The sequence below is a fragment of the Seriola aureovittata genome, chromosome 15, assembly GCF_021018895.1.
Source record: "Seriola aureovittata isolate HTS-2021-v1 ecotype China chromosome 15, ASM2101889v1, whole genome shotgun sequence".
Classification (NCBI taxonomy): domain Eukaryota; kingdom Metazoa; phylum Chordata; class Actinopteri; order Carangiformes; family Carangidae; genus Seriola; species Seriola aureovittata.
Genome location: NC_079378.1, coordinates 5,110,207 through 5,127,550, shown reverse-complemented (window position 1 = coordinate 5,127,550; position 17,344 = coordinate 5,110,207). Strand labels below are relative to the sequence as shown.

The 17,344-nt window shown below is 41.9% G+C and overlaps 1 protein-coding gene across 2 annotated transcripts in view; it reads left to right on the top strand.

Annotated features, from left to right (window-relative positions):
* The window catches only part of tmem132e (transmembrane protein 132E), a 343,793-nt gene that overhangs the window by 301,461 nt on the left and 24,988 nt on the right, over positions 1-17,344 (top strand). For both annotated transcript variants that reach the window (XM_056396861.1, XM_056396860.1), the window contains exons 5-6: positions 3,491-3,634; positions 14,731-14,936. In XM_056396861.1, coding sequence (XP_056252836.1) covers positions 3,491-3,634; positions 14,731-14,936 — 350 coding nt within the window. The remainder of the gene's footprint in view (positions 1-3,490; positions 3,635-14,730; positions 14,937-17,344) is intronic.

The following is a 17,344-nucleotide window of genomic DNA, read 5'->3' as shown; positions in this document are numbered from 1 at the left end:
TGTTGCTGGAATTAAGACATTTTTTGAATCAACATTAAACAGAGTATCTAATAACTGTTTTGCTGCTTTATACAGAATATAGTAATTAAGCGAAATGATAGCTGTGTGCAGTCATGACTGATTTTTGTTCCAAGCTGAATTCAGGTAAGCATAATTAGTGTTCCCAAAGCGGCGCACATTTAATTGTAAAGTGTCTTGTGTAGTATAATACTTACCAGATGCCAAAACAGCAAGGAGAGCTCAGGGATGATGTCTTTCAATTAGATTTTTGCCCCAGAGTCCCGTCAGTTATCCACAGAGGTCTGCTGTGCTGTGCCTCGCATAAATTGGCCACGTTTTGTAAACTCCAAAAAAAATAAATCATGAAACAACCTACAAACAAAACTCCTCTACCGCCGTAGCTTCAACATCACAATAACAGTTCTGCTGAAAAAGTAGAATTTGTGGAGCAGATACAAATTTATTGTTGGTTTGATCTTTTGAGTTCGGTAAGATTACATCTTAAAAAACAAAAATAAAACCAAGGTAATGTGACTGACGTTGAGTTACTGATTCACTGATGTTCCAGACCATTTCTAAAGGATTCATACAAAACAGATAATTACACAGGAAACAAAGAATGGGGCATTGTGATGCTGAATGGACCCGAAAGAAGCTCCTTTGGAGTTATGATAGAGCTTTCAAAGCAATTAAGAGTCTTATTTTCTATTTCCACAGTATCAAGAGCAACTTTAAAGTTTGAGTCAGATCCTGCTATAATGAATAGTTTTTATATCCATTGTGTGTCATGCTGCTCTCTGAGTGTGAGGATATGTTATACAGTGGAGCTGAGTGTGTGGTTGTTCACGGGAGACAGTTAAGATCCCTATTTTCTGAAAGTGTCTTCATTTTCACTGCTTCATTGCAAAGATTTTACATTAACCTATTCACTAATGAGATGTCTTCTATCTGTTCAAGAGATGTCACCTCTCGCAGTAGTTACACTTTTCTATTATATGTCAGTCGTGGAATATACATATAACTGGCTCGAAGATTTTTTTTAATGTACTAATGCTAAAGTTTCAGTTTGGATTTTACACAGTTACTGCCACAGTGAAGCTTGCAAATGATAGTATTGATTCCTGAGACTAGAAGCAGAGCTGTGCAGCTTTATTTATTGATCTGTTTAAAGCTTAGGCAGAGTTTGATTAACATAGGAATGTCTGACAAAGCGTTACTTCACAATGCTTTTTGGCTGGACAGCAACAGCAGGGCGAGCCCGTATAAGCGCAAGTGTCGCTGACTGACTGACTGATGAAGTTACACCATTGGTCAGCCGAATACTTACCGCATGGCAAGCAGTGTTGCCAACGTAGCGCCTCTGTCACCTCGCGACAAATCCAGCTTCATATCCTTGATATCCTATATTATTTTTTATTTTTATATTTTTTAACATCTAAATTGTAAATTTGCATGAAAACAATTGTCAGAGAGTTAATGCAAGACTGAAGTTGTTTCCTGTTATAAATTATCTTTGTATTTGGCTTGATGGATTTGTCAGTATCAGACCAAGTTAGTTTCTGCCACCATCTCATTTCGCATGTTGCTCAGATGGGACAGAGGACTTTAATGTTTTCTGCTCCAGCCACTTGGAAAAGTCTATAGAATAAGCTGAAATTAAAAAAGTTTGTGACTCCAGCAGAATGAAAAACAATTACCATATCCATAGTAAATGACTCTACTGGTAATACCCTCTTGTTATTATTGTTACATGTAGGTCTCTGTTGGCATGCAGGTTTTTCTTTCTATGCTCATTCTCTTTGTTTTTGTATTTGTGGTATCGACCAGGTCTCCCATGCAAAAGAGGTGTTTTACCTCAAAGTGCATGGTAAGTTAAAGGTTTCCAGGCTGTATCTTTTGATCCGCTCTATATCGTTTCACCTTTGTGCGTTACGGCACTCTTAGAGGCAAAGTTCAATGTCGTGCAAGGACACTTCAGAACTTCCTGCCTTTGTCATTTACTTAAGGCCACACAGAGAAGATGCCTTGACAACACTCTGCACTGAGTCTGTGTATAATATTCCCTCTATGAATAAACGAATGAATAAATTGCAAGTCTTGCAGCTGTGTAGAAACCCATGAAAAACTAGAGCGGGAAGAAAGTCGCTTCATGCTCTGCACCCTTATTAAGACTTTAAGATGAATGTAAGGCAGAAATTTAAATATACTATTTTTTGATTCCAGGAAATTTAGATGGTCTAGGTCTCTCTCCTGGGCTACTTGTGCACCACAAATGAGAAAACTTGTTACCCCCCTTGCAGCTTACATGATCTGCAAAAAAGAGAGAAAAAAAAAAGAAAGTAATGAACTGATTTGAACTTCAACTGGAGGCCTGGTGTGTATTTAATTGGCTGTTTGCATTCCAGTGCATTCGTAATAAAAATACAGATAGGATGACAATGTTTGTCTTGTTTATGTGTAGTTAATCAGCATTCAAGGATTATTTTTATCAGTGCCTATGAGTGGTTGTATTTACTACAGTTTGAACCCTTTTGAAGTTGTAATGATATAGAAAAATGATTAAATCATAAAAAAGTATGAAATTATTATTTAAAACTAAATTAGATATGTATTAGATTAGATGTATTATAATGCATCCATGTAAGTGCGTCACAGCCAGGTGATTAAAAAGAGCATAGAGAATTTCTCATTCCTAAATGTGTTTATGAGCAAATTAAAATTATACTTTAACCATATGGCCTAAATGATTCACATTAGATAATAAGGATAAAGTTTCCTCAGTGGAGTGATGAGCAGAAAATTAGTATTGATGGTGCACATGGTTGAAACATAATTTGGTAAGTAGATAAATCATGAGGGGAAAAAAAACCCTGCTTTTTATTTCCTGATACTGCGCCGTCGCACCATGTCCCTGTTGCCTTTTCCCAGAGTTGTTGTGGACTTCAGAGGAACATCATGGGCTTCCTGCTGTGGCAAAAAAAATCCATCTCTTCTAACGTCCAAGTCTGATTTCTGCTAATGTGCTCAAAGTAAAACTGTATAATGGATGGTTGCATCAGATCCTGTGCAGCGGTACCGTAAATGCCAATGCCTTTTATTTAGCCGGGAATCTAAGCTTGATGCTGTGATTCCACTGGTAGGACCACATTAAAACACATTTCTCAGAATGAGTACGGTTAAGCTTATTGCTTTTCTTTGAATTTGCTTTTTTATCCATCTGCATTTCAGTTATCTCCAGTTTAAGTGTACTGAAAAGAAAAAACAGAAAAGTGTACTTGAAATGAAAATGTCAGCTGATGAAATGCAATGAAAGGCGTCTCAGTAAAATGAGTTCTGGTCTGCCGCTGAGCATCACCTGGGAGACCCAGGAGCCCTCGTGGTAATCGTTTTAAATGTGGACATCAGTAACACTGATAAAAAACATCAAGGAAAATCACTTCCTGCCTCTCACTGTTTCGTGAACATCATGTCCATTTTGTTCTCTCCATAGGACACTGAGATTATCAACACTGCCATTCTGACCGGACGCACTGTGGCCATTCCTGTCAAAATGGTCTCCATAGAGATGAATGGAGCCGTCACCGACGTCTCAGCCTCTGTGCAGTGCAAGTCCTCAAATGAAGACATTGTTAAGGTACAGTGAACCTGATTTCCTCAATCTCTGTATCTGGGAGAAGATGTCAATTTAGAAAATGTAATCCCTTTACGCTTCCACTAATACTGGAGAGTGGCTCGGAACCACAGTCACAACATCAGGAAAGCATAAAAAACTTCATTTTGGGCTGCTCCATGTGTACTCTTGATTTGATTCTTGCCTTGTGCCTCAGATAAAATCAATGGATGTTCATAAAACTCTGTATATAAATCAATATGGCTGCAAAGGAGCAGTAAAAGCTCCATGATATGCTTTTTAAAGCAGCACATCTACCATTTGTCAAAGCGAATCTTGTCCGCAGAGTTCTGCTTACCTGTAGTGCAAAAACCCGCCACTTCTTGTTGTTGACTTCGGTGCGGTGGCTGCAGGCACATTTAACACCGGTGTCCCAGGATCCAGAACAATTACAGCTCAGACTCACAGGGAATCTAAGCTAAGTGTACAATATCCAGTCTGGTTAGTTGATTAAGCAAATTAAAGTGGGATCACAACAACTTGCAGAGCACATTAGAGGCTGTGATTACGCAGTTATTATTTTCTCCAGTCAATTACAATCATAATATATTGCGCTATAGGCGGATTGTATAGGCAGTACGGTGAAGTGCTGCAGTGCCATTTTGCACTGTTGATCATATTAAACATGATGGTGGAAAGGGAGATGTGACCTTAGACATTATCTGGAATATTACACAGCCCACATTTGCACACTTGGGACGCAGCAGACACACACACACACACACACACACACACATTGAGACAGCTACCGGGGAAAAAAAGGCAATCGCAGTGCATCTGCAAGATGGAAACAGCTTTTAGCTTTCTAAACCAACAGGTACAACATCTGCAGCAGTACAGAACAGCCTGTTTCACTGAGACAAAACCACAACACCCTTACAGAGGCCGTAAATATATAATAAACGCAGCAGCAGCAAATAATAACAGCAATAATGCAACAGCAGCACAATCATATAAATTATATAGGTATTTTCTTCCTTGTATAGAGAAGTCCTTAATGAGGCCGGTAAGTCTGTTTTGGCCCATTGTGGATCTTAGTCTATTTTTAACTGGTCCCAGTTTTGAGAACGAACGCTCCCTGATGCATAAATAGTCAGAGTGCTAGATCAACATTTGGAAACACAGATTGTAGTTTCCTTCCTCTTAGAAGTTGCAGCAGTGACCTTTGCTAATGAATTTTTAATGAATTCTCTCAACTGTCCAATTTCGTCCACAAAATCTTCCTCCACATCCATCACCTGTTAGCCGCTCCTGTTCGAAGATCTTCTACAGAGGTGGATGGAATATTGTTCAAGAATCCAAATATCGCAATATCCTCGTAGGAGTGATACCTCCCATCCAGTTCCGCAACAAGTTGATTGATGACGGAGATATAAAACTGTTGCCTTGGACTTACCTCGTTCACAGTCAGGTTCAGTGGATTCATCTGCTTGGTTTTTCCTTTTTTTCTGTCCCTCTGTGTGTCCACTTTGTACTGTTGGGACACAGTTGGAGACATGTATGGCTGACACAATCCCTCAATGAGCTGATCAAATCAACAGTACGATATAAGTCAAATTCAGCTGCCTGTAGAGCAGTACTAGTCTTGTGAAAACACTGCAGTATGTTGTTCCACATGTTACACAGAAAGGCGTTCGTCTAGTTTTTCCATCTTCGCGAAGAGGGTGTGTAGATTTGGGTTCGAGTCATCGCCTAACTTTTGCAGCGACTCGTGATTCCCTCTGTTGCCTGCGCGTGTGCTGACCATCTAATATCTGAAACTCTGTTTCTTGTGGTCGTCATTAGGCTGTAAACCTGCAGTGACTGTCTGCAGATGAGACATGGATTTGGAAGGAAAATTAAAAATTGTCTGTAGGAAATCAAAAAATGTCCTCCGTCTCGAGGCAGCAGGTAACACGGTTTACCCACCACTTCACTGAATGTGTGTGCTCCACTCAACCAAAGGGTTAACAAAAAACATGTTGGCGGCATTATAATAACCCTATCCTCGGCAGTTATGGACATCAATGACAGACCCTGAACTGACAAACCCTGTGCGATGCAGCCATCAGGTGACACGCCGAGCAAAATTAACGTGTGCAGCATCTGGAGCGAAGCCGACACTGATCGAAAAGTACTTTGCCACTTTTATGTAACTGATTATCTCTGGGAGGAACCGTCTCCCATCAGTTCAATAAAGTCTAAACACGTTGTTGATGAGAGGTGTGATGGTGTTCCCTCGCCAGCGTTGCCATATTTTTTCTATATGTGCTTTCGAGGATGGATCAAACTCGCTAATGACTTCCAGCACACCCATAAATTTCCCATTATCAGGTTGGCCAAAAATTTCACTGTGTCCCCTGAAAGGAAATCCTCGCTGTGCTAGGCGCTTCGCCGCTTTCACCCTCTTTAAATCCTCGTCCAGTTTTCACATTCACTGTCGAATTGTTTTTTTTTTAAGTTCCGTATCTATACGACCAGCATCAGCACAGCGCGTAAGATAAGCAACCATAGCCTCTCCGTGGCTCTCTCCGATCCTTCATGTTCAGCCAAGCGTGCGGCTGCATTTTTCCGCTCGCTGTCCCCAAATAATTTACATGCAAAACAAAGCACAGTGCAATTGAGGGGGAATAAGGAAACCATTCTCATGGCACATTTGCCGGTTTCCTCTTGAACAGGGTTGTGGGGGGGGAAAGTACCATTTCTGGTGTTTGTGTTGTCTTCCTGACGCTGCCACATCTTGCGTCTTTGTTCTGATAAGTTTCAGGTCTCATTTTAACACAGTATGACCAAATGTTCATTAATTTGATCTCGGCGCGCAGAATCCAAGCTATAGGTAGCAGGGATTTGCGGCGTCTCGTGCCCTCGCCGCAGCAACATGTGAGGCTGCGACATCATTGGCTAATTCCTAGGGTGTTGGTCACACAACATACTGGTGTTACGGGTGGTTTGAAGTGTCAGTCCCTCTGTCTCAGACTCCTTTTTGTGAATCAGGTGATTGTGAGGCGTGGTCGTGGTTAGTCTTTGCCATGACTAGAGCTAGCTGCGTCTACAGGTAAGGATCCCACGGTAAACCTTAGTCTTCCTGCTGTGGATCTTCATCATGTAACTGTCATGATTGAGATTCTGCATCTTTGAAACATCCAGTCAACTTAGGGATTTTGTTTAGTCGCTCTCGGTCTCGCTGTTCTTTCAGCCAATGAGCTTTTAGTTTTTGTGCCTTACACTTAATAACAGTGACGTATTATTTGACAAAATTGACTCCATGCCTAATTTTTTAGATGTTTCTCCCTTTAAATGAAAAATATTCTGGCCAATCCTGGGCCCTCGCACATGTGGGGGCCCCGTAGGCTGCAGCTTGGTCCGGCCTGTGCATGAATCTGCGCCAAGAGTGCAGCCTGGCTCTGGTCGTATTACGTCTCAGTGGGTGATACTGACATGAAAGAGGATGTTGATTGTGGATTGTTTCTGCTCTCTTACACCCACTTAGCCTACTAATTATCAGGAGGTTGACACTAACGGTCCAGCCATGTTTGTTTTGTGAACAAAATGAATCTGACAGAGGCATGATGCTCCAAACTGTAAACCCCGTCAATCTATCAGAACTCTAACTTCATCTCATCTCCCTGGATAAAGAGGGATTTTTTTTTTCTTTTAACCAGAGAATCTGGCAAATGATAGCTCTATTTTTCTTTAAACCAGTTTATACTTTATCTCATTTCTCCAAGTCTATCTCCTTCCTATTCAGAGGTTGTGCAGCTATTGAAAAACACTGAATACAGTAACAGCTGCATGCGCACACACTGCACTCGGAGGGAAACAGGCATCGGGGAGAAGGAGGTCAGACGTGACTCGCAGTTCGATCAACTTTGATGTGTCAGACACACTAAACGAATTTTCTCCCATAATCTTTACATTCGACCACATTCATTTCTTATATTTGAAGAATCTAAAACCAGTGTGTGTCGAAAAGCCTTTCTTTTTTTTTCATCACATGACGTCGGGCTAATGAAAGCCTTTTCGGTGGTTTAGCAGCTCAAGGTCAGGTCAGGCAGGTTTGACTGCGGCTTTTACAGACTGAGGCACTGAAGCCAACAAGCCGAATCAGACACGGACTTCTATCACACTGGCTGTGACTGGCTATTGTCTGTTCTTATTAAAAGACCAGTATATGTCCAATATATTTTCACTCTGGTTTACTGGAGTAATCCTTGTGTCTCACACTGCGCGTCTTGTCTTGTATTCAACCTGGTCCAGATAAATAGACTTGGATACCAGAGGTAAAAACAAACAAAACCGGGAATTAAAAGCATTTCCTGTACGGATTACTTTCTTTTAGGTGGGAGGGGCTCCAGCTGTGGTGTACTGTATTATGCCGTCAATAGAAAAGAACAGGTGTTGCAGTGGGACGCCTTGCCTCAGCACGTCATCTATCATTTTTCATTATCCATTAAAGACGAGGCGCATGTGATATTGAGTGGGCTTGCTTCAGCGCGTTTGCCATTGAACATTCGAGGCTAATTCAAAATGAGCCCTTCAGGCCCAGGAAATACACGAGTCGTGACAGTTCAATAAAACGTCCCCCGGAATACAGAAATAAAAGATTCACAGTCGGCCTGACAGAGGAGGAATCCTCCCTCGCTTTGTTGTTGTTGTTGTTTTTTTTTTTTTTTTGTACCACACACATTAGTTTCATGCCCAAAGTCATGTCGATCTATTCTAATCACATTCTTGTTTTAGCTGCGGCATGTTGGTTGTTGTGTTTTTTGGATTTTTTTTTTTCCTGAGCACTACAGATGGATGGTGCAAAATACAAACACCACAAAGCTTTCCAGTACCTTGTCACATCTCCTGCTAGCCTCCCGCAACTCAAACAGCATTTAAACTAAAGACGTCTTCCCTGAATAAAGCTTTATTTTGAGCCCAGCTTTCTCATTTGGATATTTGCTAACCCACAGGCTGTTGTATTTTTTGTTTTTGTTTTTTTTTGTTTTTTTAACTTTGAGAGTAAAAATAGGTGAGAAGCTGTCATTTTTCTTTACTGGCATTTCTTTTCTATTTCTTTAGTTCTTTCCTCTTTGGGAATAACTAAGCTGAAGTATGCTTTAAGAGCCTATTTCAGATAAGCCAAACCAGTATGTGCATAGCTTTACCTGTACAGTATGTGTGTGTGCATGTGCAGGAATAATTATTATGGTTATAAAAGGTGGGAAATGGCAAGGCTGGGAGTGTGTCAGCGGGAAGGAGGGGGCACTCGCTGGCCATCATAGGCGACAGACACTAAGCCCTGTTCCCTCACTGATCATCCTCTCCCCTGGTGTTGTGACTCATATAACCCATCTGAAGGCAGAGATAAGGCCCTGTGTCTGCACATCACATCTCATGCCTGTGGTCATCCTGCACACATACTGTACCTGGCTGAAGGCTCATTCCTCCACGCCTCACTTCCACATTTGTGTGACACATTTCCCTTCTGTGCAGCTCCAAATTTAGTATCTAAAAGACAAGAAGTTGGCTAATTAATATGTGCTTAAACATTCCTACAGCTTAGTTTAGAAGTGGCTTTAATGACTGAAGTTGTAGTAAATGCATGAATGCTGAGATCTCATTTTAAAGGGTCCATCAACCCTGTGGTTGATATTCATGTTTTGCTTTTTTTGGGCCCTTTAGTTCCCATAAATGCTAAATGCATACAGAGATATTTTTGACAGCAGTGTTCATCCAACTTTATGGTAAAAGTTTGGGAAGGAGCCTTTTCTGTTTCAACATTGCAATGTCCTTGTAAAGCCAGATCCATAAAGACAAGGTTATCCCACTTTGTGTGAAAAAAAAAAGGGCTGATATGCACCCGAGCCCCCACCTCAAACCTATCCAACACCTTTGAGATGAACCGGAACGCCGACTGTGAGCCGGGCCTTATCAGTGTCCAACCTCACTAATGCTCTTGTGGCTGAAAGGGAGCAAATCCCTGCAGCTAGGCTCCAAGCTCTGGTGGGAAGCATTAAACCAGAAGAGTGAAGACTCTTTAGTAGGAGAGTAATGCCCGTAGTTCAACAGTCACATCAGGGTGTAATGTTCAGGTGTCCAATTACTGTCGGACATATAATGTAGTTTTGGTTTTATTTCATGAGGTTTTGAGATATCTGTGTCTAAGAGTTTCGCCTTAAACCTAGTTTGGAGGTGAATAGGTTTGTTTTGAATGTTGTGAGCGATGTGAGTCCAATTCCATTCTCCTCTGTTGTATCAGGGTGGAGGCAACAATATTAGAGATGTGCTGTATATTTCAAAAAAACCTCTGCAAATAAACAATGGCTTCAGTGAACAAACCTTTAAAGGATATTGATCACGTTGCAGTATGAAATAAATAAAGTTATTTTATTAATCACACCCAAAAGGCTCCAGAGTCCCGGCTTTCCACAACAACAGATCATTTTCACACTCTACATCATTAATCCAACCAACAACGGGCTAATGGGGGCTGGCTCATTTAGCTAACAGAGCTAAATGAACTCATTGGTTTCGATGCTCTTGAAGCCAGAAAAGCTTCATAACCGCTACAAGTCACAATCCCAGTAATGCTAGCCATATGTCAGCTTTCATTCAGCGTCTATTTGATACATATGTTATCCCTAAATGGAAAGCCCATTTGGCAGAATGTTGTGGCAATTCATCTAGTGAATATTTCAAATTTGAAAATAAAAGTCATGGATAATTGCGGTTTCTGCTCAGAAGCACACGGCGCGCGGCGTGAATATGTGAACGTCATCGAGATGGCTCCATTTCTCTTCTGCACCAGTTTACTCGTTGTTGTGTGTGTCATTGACATTGAAACGTGGGAGGAGAAAACCACCTTTCTTCCTGGAGCCTGTTTGATCAAATTAAAGGAAATGAGAGCGAAGGAGCGCAGCAGCACCTACACATTTAACACATCACCTGCTGTGTTTTATCCCAGCAGAATGTTTGTTTCTGATTCCCTTTTGGGATTATTGCAACTCCAACATAGAAAAAAATGTGACAATATTGTTTATTTTATGTCTTCGCCCAGTTTTTGTGACGCCCCTTATTTTCTGACCGGGATGTTTGTGCATCTTCAACTCATACTATGTAACCATGGCGCTTGGACCTCCCGTCTCATGACCTTTCCTGCTGTCTAATAAAGTTTCCAACGTACTAAAAGTTGAAAAATATATACTGCGCTATACCAGAGTATGTCTTGCTGCTTATCCTCACACAACCCTGGACGGAAGTCGGAGAAAAAATCAACATGAGACATTAGATTGTCTTTACAGTTTTATTGTAATTACAAATTCCAGCTCTTACCACTGATTCCTTGTTGATTTTCAGCTTATTTTATCCAGGCAGATCATTGTTTTATTAATGGAATTGTGAATTATGAATTTTGGCATTACTGTTTAATGTGTTATCTTGTCATCTCTGTCTTTTTTAATTCCCGTCCACATAAACAGTAAACGTGTCTCTAAGAGACTAGAGTCACTTTTGATCAGAGTAGGTGTGTCAGTCTTCACTTTCCCTTCACTCTGGTCACTAGAAGTTCTTTCGCTCTTTGGTGCTTTTCCATTTAAGGTGAACAGCTTGTCATGGCGAGTGCCAGTCAGCATGTGAGAAGTTCTTGGGCTGTGGAGGAGCTTTGTCTTCCCCAGAGCCCGTGTAACAAATTTTGGGTACGGAGCTGGAAAGATGTTAATATTCATCAGGCCGCAGGGTCTAAAGGGCGAGTCATGGTTTCCATAATCCTCGTGGCCACAAGGGTCAGTGTGACGTCAATTGCATCAGCTGCCCAAGTCGGTGAGGGTCCACATGGACACCTGTGCAGATGTCAACGTGCAGCCCTACATTTGAGACCGCACACACTTTCTCATTGTATATATGCACCGTATTCCACAACCTTGGTTCCATCCTCCTGTTCTTTTGCCTTTTCCGTGTCGTTCAGCTAAATACAGTAAACAAAGGAGCTCTTCTTCTTGCTGTCAGGAGGTTGCCACCATCTTTTATACTGCACATTGCAGCGGTTTTCTGGGGAAGGTGGGGTTGCCAAGCAGAGTCTTAGTCTGACAAATTATTTAGGTAAAACTAGCCAAACCCTACAGAGGATATGATCACTTCTACCACCCCTCACTACCCAGGTGTACACCGGCCAAACACCAACAGTTAACACACATCAGCTCTGAGCCAAATCCAGTGTATTGAACATGAATGGTGCAAAAATTCATAACAACATATAATATGATAATATACGTAAAGCGTGGCTGCTAATTCCTTGGAGTTGTATAGACGCACATGCGTGTCCACTGATCATCCTGGTGTATGGTCAAGGCTTTCTTTTATCTCTCTTGCAAATCTCCCAACTTTGTAGAAGTGAAATACTTTGCCGCTGACATATCGCTGCTTTAAGAGGTCATGTGTAAATAATAAGCTGATGATGTAACGGCAGTGAATCTGTTTTAGCAGTTTGACTGCTCAAGATGGAATAAAATTATGGCCCGAGTTAAACACTGAATTATGTGAACAAATGTGTTTAACTGCTTTCCACCCAGAGTGTGGCTGAACGGAGGACTGCTCTGCTCTGAGTCTGTGGTGCTGTGTGGATGGTCACATTATAATAAAATGGCTTTAACGCGTTGAAGCACTCGCTTGAAGGACAGAAGCTGCTGCCTTCACTAGAACCGTTTGGGAAATTAATTCAGTTAATGTTATGGAATAAATGTGTGAAAGGCCCTTAGGTGTCTTCACCTTAATTAACCCAGCCAGTCTTTCACTCTGCATCATGTGACCAGCGCGCGACCAAATGAAGGCAGGACTCGCACTTGTCCTGATGATCTGTCTCCACCCAGGCAATCTGCTGGCACCATGGAAGATGCCACAGCGCATTAGCAGCAGTGTGACGGCATGTGGCGGCTCAGTGTGTGAAAGCCCTCCTCACCAAGCCCCCACAGGGCCACTGATACCCAGAGTTGCTAACAGCTTTTGACTTGCAATTAGCCAGCCAAGTTTATCAGCAGCAATAGCCGCAGGAGCTGAAGCAGTGCGGCGACCAGGGTACGCTTTCAGTTCAGTGTGTGCACTATGTGTGTGTGTGTGTGTGTGTGTGTGTGTGTGTGTGTGTCTTTTGGGTAGAAGGGACCGCATGTCAGACAGATGTTCTCGTCTCTACATACAACAAGCGGCGCTGTGATTAATCAAGGTGGCTGAGGGTCACTGTGTTGAGTTACTCCTTTTTCTCTCTTTTGTAACTCGGTTCACACAGATAAGACGACGCGGCAGACGGAACAATAACACACGAAGGCTGGAAACTCGATGGCCCATAAGGTCAAACCTTGCAAAATTGCATTAACCGAACCAGAGGGAAAGACTGTCATCTTAAGAAGTCCTTCCACCACCCACCCACTCTCCCCCACTCTGGCCTGTCTGCATGGAGGGGGGGAATTATATTACCGACCTCCTCCCAGTTATGATGAATCCTCAGCCCTGAGAAGACTGGCCAGCCCGACCTCCATTTGCGGGAGATTAGATCCTCTGATTACAATGCCAGCTACCTCCCACCACTAGATAAATCTTCGATGGGAGCCCAAAAGCAAAGCCCTCCAGATCCATTGCAGTTAATAATTTAGCGTTAGAGGGGGACAAGTATTCATGATAATTAAAATTGAGCTGGAGATTTTTGACTAGATGGGAAAGCTAAAGAATGACTTTAAGTTAAAAATGGCATTTGTTAAGACTTAAATTTAGAAATTTCCATGTACTGAATTCTTACTCTGTGTCAGCACTGTGTCACAAATGATATCACATTACACCGACGTCACATCAAAGGTGAAATGTTTGAATGTGTTTATTAATGTGCGATGTAGGTGTTATGAACTGACGCTCGTGTGCAAATGTCACAAAGCTGACAGCCGTCACATGATATGAATTGTGTGTTTGCCTAAAAGCTTTTGTTGGCATATTACGTGTCCGTATAATTGTTCATAGATCATTATGCAGAGAATCGGCAAGCGAGGTGGTGGGGTTAGGACGTGGTTTGAATGGCTAATTTGCACTGTACGCGCTTAACAAACACTGGGTTACTTAGAAGCTGTAATTTGGCTGCATAAAAGATGCAAATTAAATTAGAGAATAGCCCACAGCCAGTAAGCGTTGTTTACAGCAGTGGTTCTCCGCACTGTGCCTTCAAGGCCAGAGAGTCTGCAGGTTTTCACTCGGACCGAACAGAGCAGCAGCTGATTTTCACTGATTCGTTCCACGTCTCCGGTTAAGGCCTGTAAAATCAGCTGCTGCAGTGTTTGGATGGAATTAAAACCTTCAGACTCTGGAGCCTCGGTGGCACACGGCTGAGAGGCGCTGCTCTACAGCGTGCTAAACATCAACACACACAGCCTCTTTTTAAAGAGCCGTTTCACCCAAATCACAAATAAAACACACAGCATCTTCTCATTTAAGTATTTTGGTTTTCAGATGTATGTGTCTGAGGTTTCTGCCACAATTCGGTGCAGGTGAATTTGTGGTTGAATTTGTTTGTGGTGAAAGATTTGAAACACTGAGAAATGATCTTTCCTCTCACTGTGGACAATCACCAGACCGCACTGAGAAGAGTTTTCATTGGGACTGTTTCAGTAGATAGAGGTGGAGAGAAGTTACTGTTTTTCATTTCATGCACCATTATTTTATTAGATTGAGGGTGGAAACTGTATAGAGAGAGATTTTTTTTAAAAACTGGCAAGTACAATAAAACCAAAATCTGCAAAAGTAGATCATAAAGGTTTTTTCTTTCTTTTTGTATTAGATTAGGGTGAGCCGGTCCTTAAAGTCAAAGTGGAAGTATCGGCAGAGATGGTTTATGTGCCGCGAACTTTCACATCACATTCAGATCCCTAAAAGATCTTACTCCCCGCTGTGTATTTGCTTTGCTGAAAGTATCAACCTTGAAATGCTGCGTGATGAATCGTGGCGCTGACAGCTGCAGCCGTACCGTGCTGTATATCATCACACATCACTTATATCCTCCGCCACTGACATGACCATTACCATATAGATGGTCTCTGACTTCTGACCCTGATCTGTCCTAGGTGTCTTTGAATTGCGACTACGTGTTCGTCAACGGGAAGGAGACGCGGGGCTCCATGAACGCCAGGGTTATCTTCAGCTACGAGCACCTGAGCGCGCCGCTGGAGCTGACGGTCTGGGTGCCCAAACTTCCCCTGCAGGTGGAACTTTCTGACAACAATCTCAGCTTCATCAAAGGCTGGAGGGTTCCCATCCTGCCCGACCGAAGGTGAGGCCTCAGGCAATTTGATACAGTTACCATTGATTTAATGTCATGTGGAAATTACAGTTTCATGCAACTTGGGTCTTATTTTTCATAGCTTCAGCTGTGTGGAATAATAACACTGTACTCAACACTAAAGACGTCAGAAAGGGCGAGAAACACGAGCGGTCAGATGATCGGAGAGGTTGTAAACAAACCCCAGACGAGACAGATTTACTTCAAAGAACCGTAAAATGATTAGCTGTTCCTCACAGTAGAGAAACCAACTTCCTGCTTCACCTTTTACCCTTACATTCTAATTGTTGTGCACATAGTAGTGACGGCTCTGATGTCTTTGCATGTATGCTTAAATCATCCTCCCACCACCCACCCACCACCCGAACAAATTAATTTCCATGATTTAGACCCACAACCGATCACACATTACCATTATTTCTCTCAGTGGGATGTTGCATGTGATGACAGAGTACCGTGTTACACTGAAGTGGGCAGGTTTTAAATAAACATTTATTTAAAGTAAAAGTTCTTCTGTTCTGGTAAAATGAAAATGGCAACAGGTATTTCCACAATAGCCTGAGCACATTTTTCACACATATTTTAGAGAAGGTTATTCATATTTTCCTCATACATTATTTACTATTTTGCTCACTCACAACTCATCTGCTGTAACTACGATGAGATGATACTGTGACCCAACGTCATGGAGAAAACTGTATATTACATATGAGGGAGAACGTCTTCACTCTCCTTTGTTTCCTCATCTTTGTCCTTTGCTAAAAAGGAGCAAAGTCGGAATCGGCCCGCTGCAGTGGAATATATTTTGGATGTCTTATTTGTAGATAATTGCCAGAGGAATCATTATAACAAAGTGCAAAAGTGCCTGGAACATCACAGTCTCAAACATTAGAAAGTAAAAAGCGGTCCAGCCTCTTCTCTGTTTTCCAGGATTTTATGTGTAGTTGCTTGTTTTGCTCCAATTAGATTCTCTGGCTGAAGCACACAGCAGAAATGTACCTCTGAGGCTACTTGAGCCTCTCAAGTGCAAATTGATCTACGAGGTTGTCATGTATGTGTCATACCCATCGGAACGCATTTTTTACAACAAGTTTTGGAAGATGGCGTAATTTGACTTTGAGTAAGAACACAGAAGTCTTCTCAGAGTGAATATTGGCTGCACTTTCAGACAGGTAATGATGTTTTTGGACTAATAAGCAGGTAATTTGGGATGTTGCTCTGGATTCAAACTGATGGTCAGAGTTAAACTGCTGTTGCAGCTGTACTTCCAGGAGGCTGCTGATCTGTTGATGCGGTAACGCTGGTCATGTTTTCCATTTAACTGTCTTAAGTGTTTTTTTGCTTCGTGTGCAGTACAGCCGTGTATTTTCATAATATCTGTGACCTTTTATACTGCGATTATTCTTGTACAATGTTTATATTCTTGCCATTTTAAGGAATCCAGGGCAATTGTGTGGTTGTCATGTCAATATTATAGAATGTTTTGTCCATAGAAGGAATCCAGTAGACAATAAAAATAAGAAAAACGAATGAAGTGTTGGCTACAGGCCTTAAAGATATAACACCTTCAGATGTGGGAAAAATGGCACCAGTGGGAGATTAAGGTTGTTTGCGCCAGGACCCCGATGAAAAATGCGGTCTTAGGTTAAGGAACCTAGGCTCATTAAAATATCCCTGCATTTTTGTCATGCATGGAGCAGTAACAAACAGGCCCACAACCCTTCATTTAGGAAATGTTTAATGGGAGCATTAACACTCACGCGGGTGGCTCCTGTCGTCGCTGCTGGAGTACATCACCATAGACCAAATCCATTTCTACCCAACCTGAATACAAATGGTGTGTTTAAGGAGTTGTTTGAAGAATGAAGGTATTTCCAATGACCTAGAGTGCTCGAAAAAACATCTCGCACAGCCTCATTTTTCAAAGATCCCCGATGAGCTATAATGGGCTGTAGATGGTATATTATTTTGACATGAAAATGTGTCTTAAATCCGCACTTTAGTGCCTCTCATTTGTTTTTGTTTTGTTTTTTTTGTAAAGGGCCTAGCCAATCAAAGCACAACCCTGCAGATGAGGAATCATATATGTGTTTCTCAGACCTCGTTATTTTGAATGGTGTTCGCAGTTTGTCCGGTGTTTCCAGGCCTCAGGGTTTGCCGACGGTCTCATAAGGTATAATTCTCGGATAACAATGTTATATAGTTGCTCCCTGTTGCCTGAATATCAACAGTTGGACTAGTTGCTTCAAACAAATTGGTGTAGTTTTTCTGTTTTCTTTTCTTTTTTCTGCACTGTGTATCTCAATTCTTCCAACCTATTTTCTATGCGTCCTTTGTGCCTTGGTGAAAACAGTAATCAAAAACCGCTCGTGGGCCATTTTTGTGCCGCTCTGATTTCC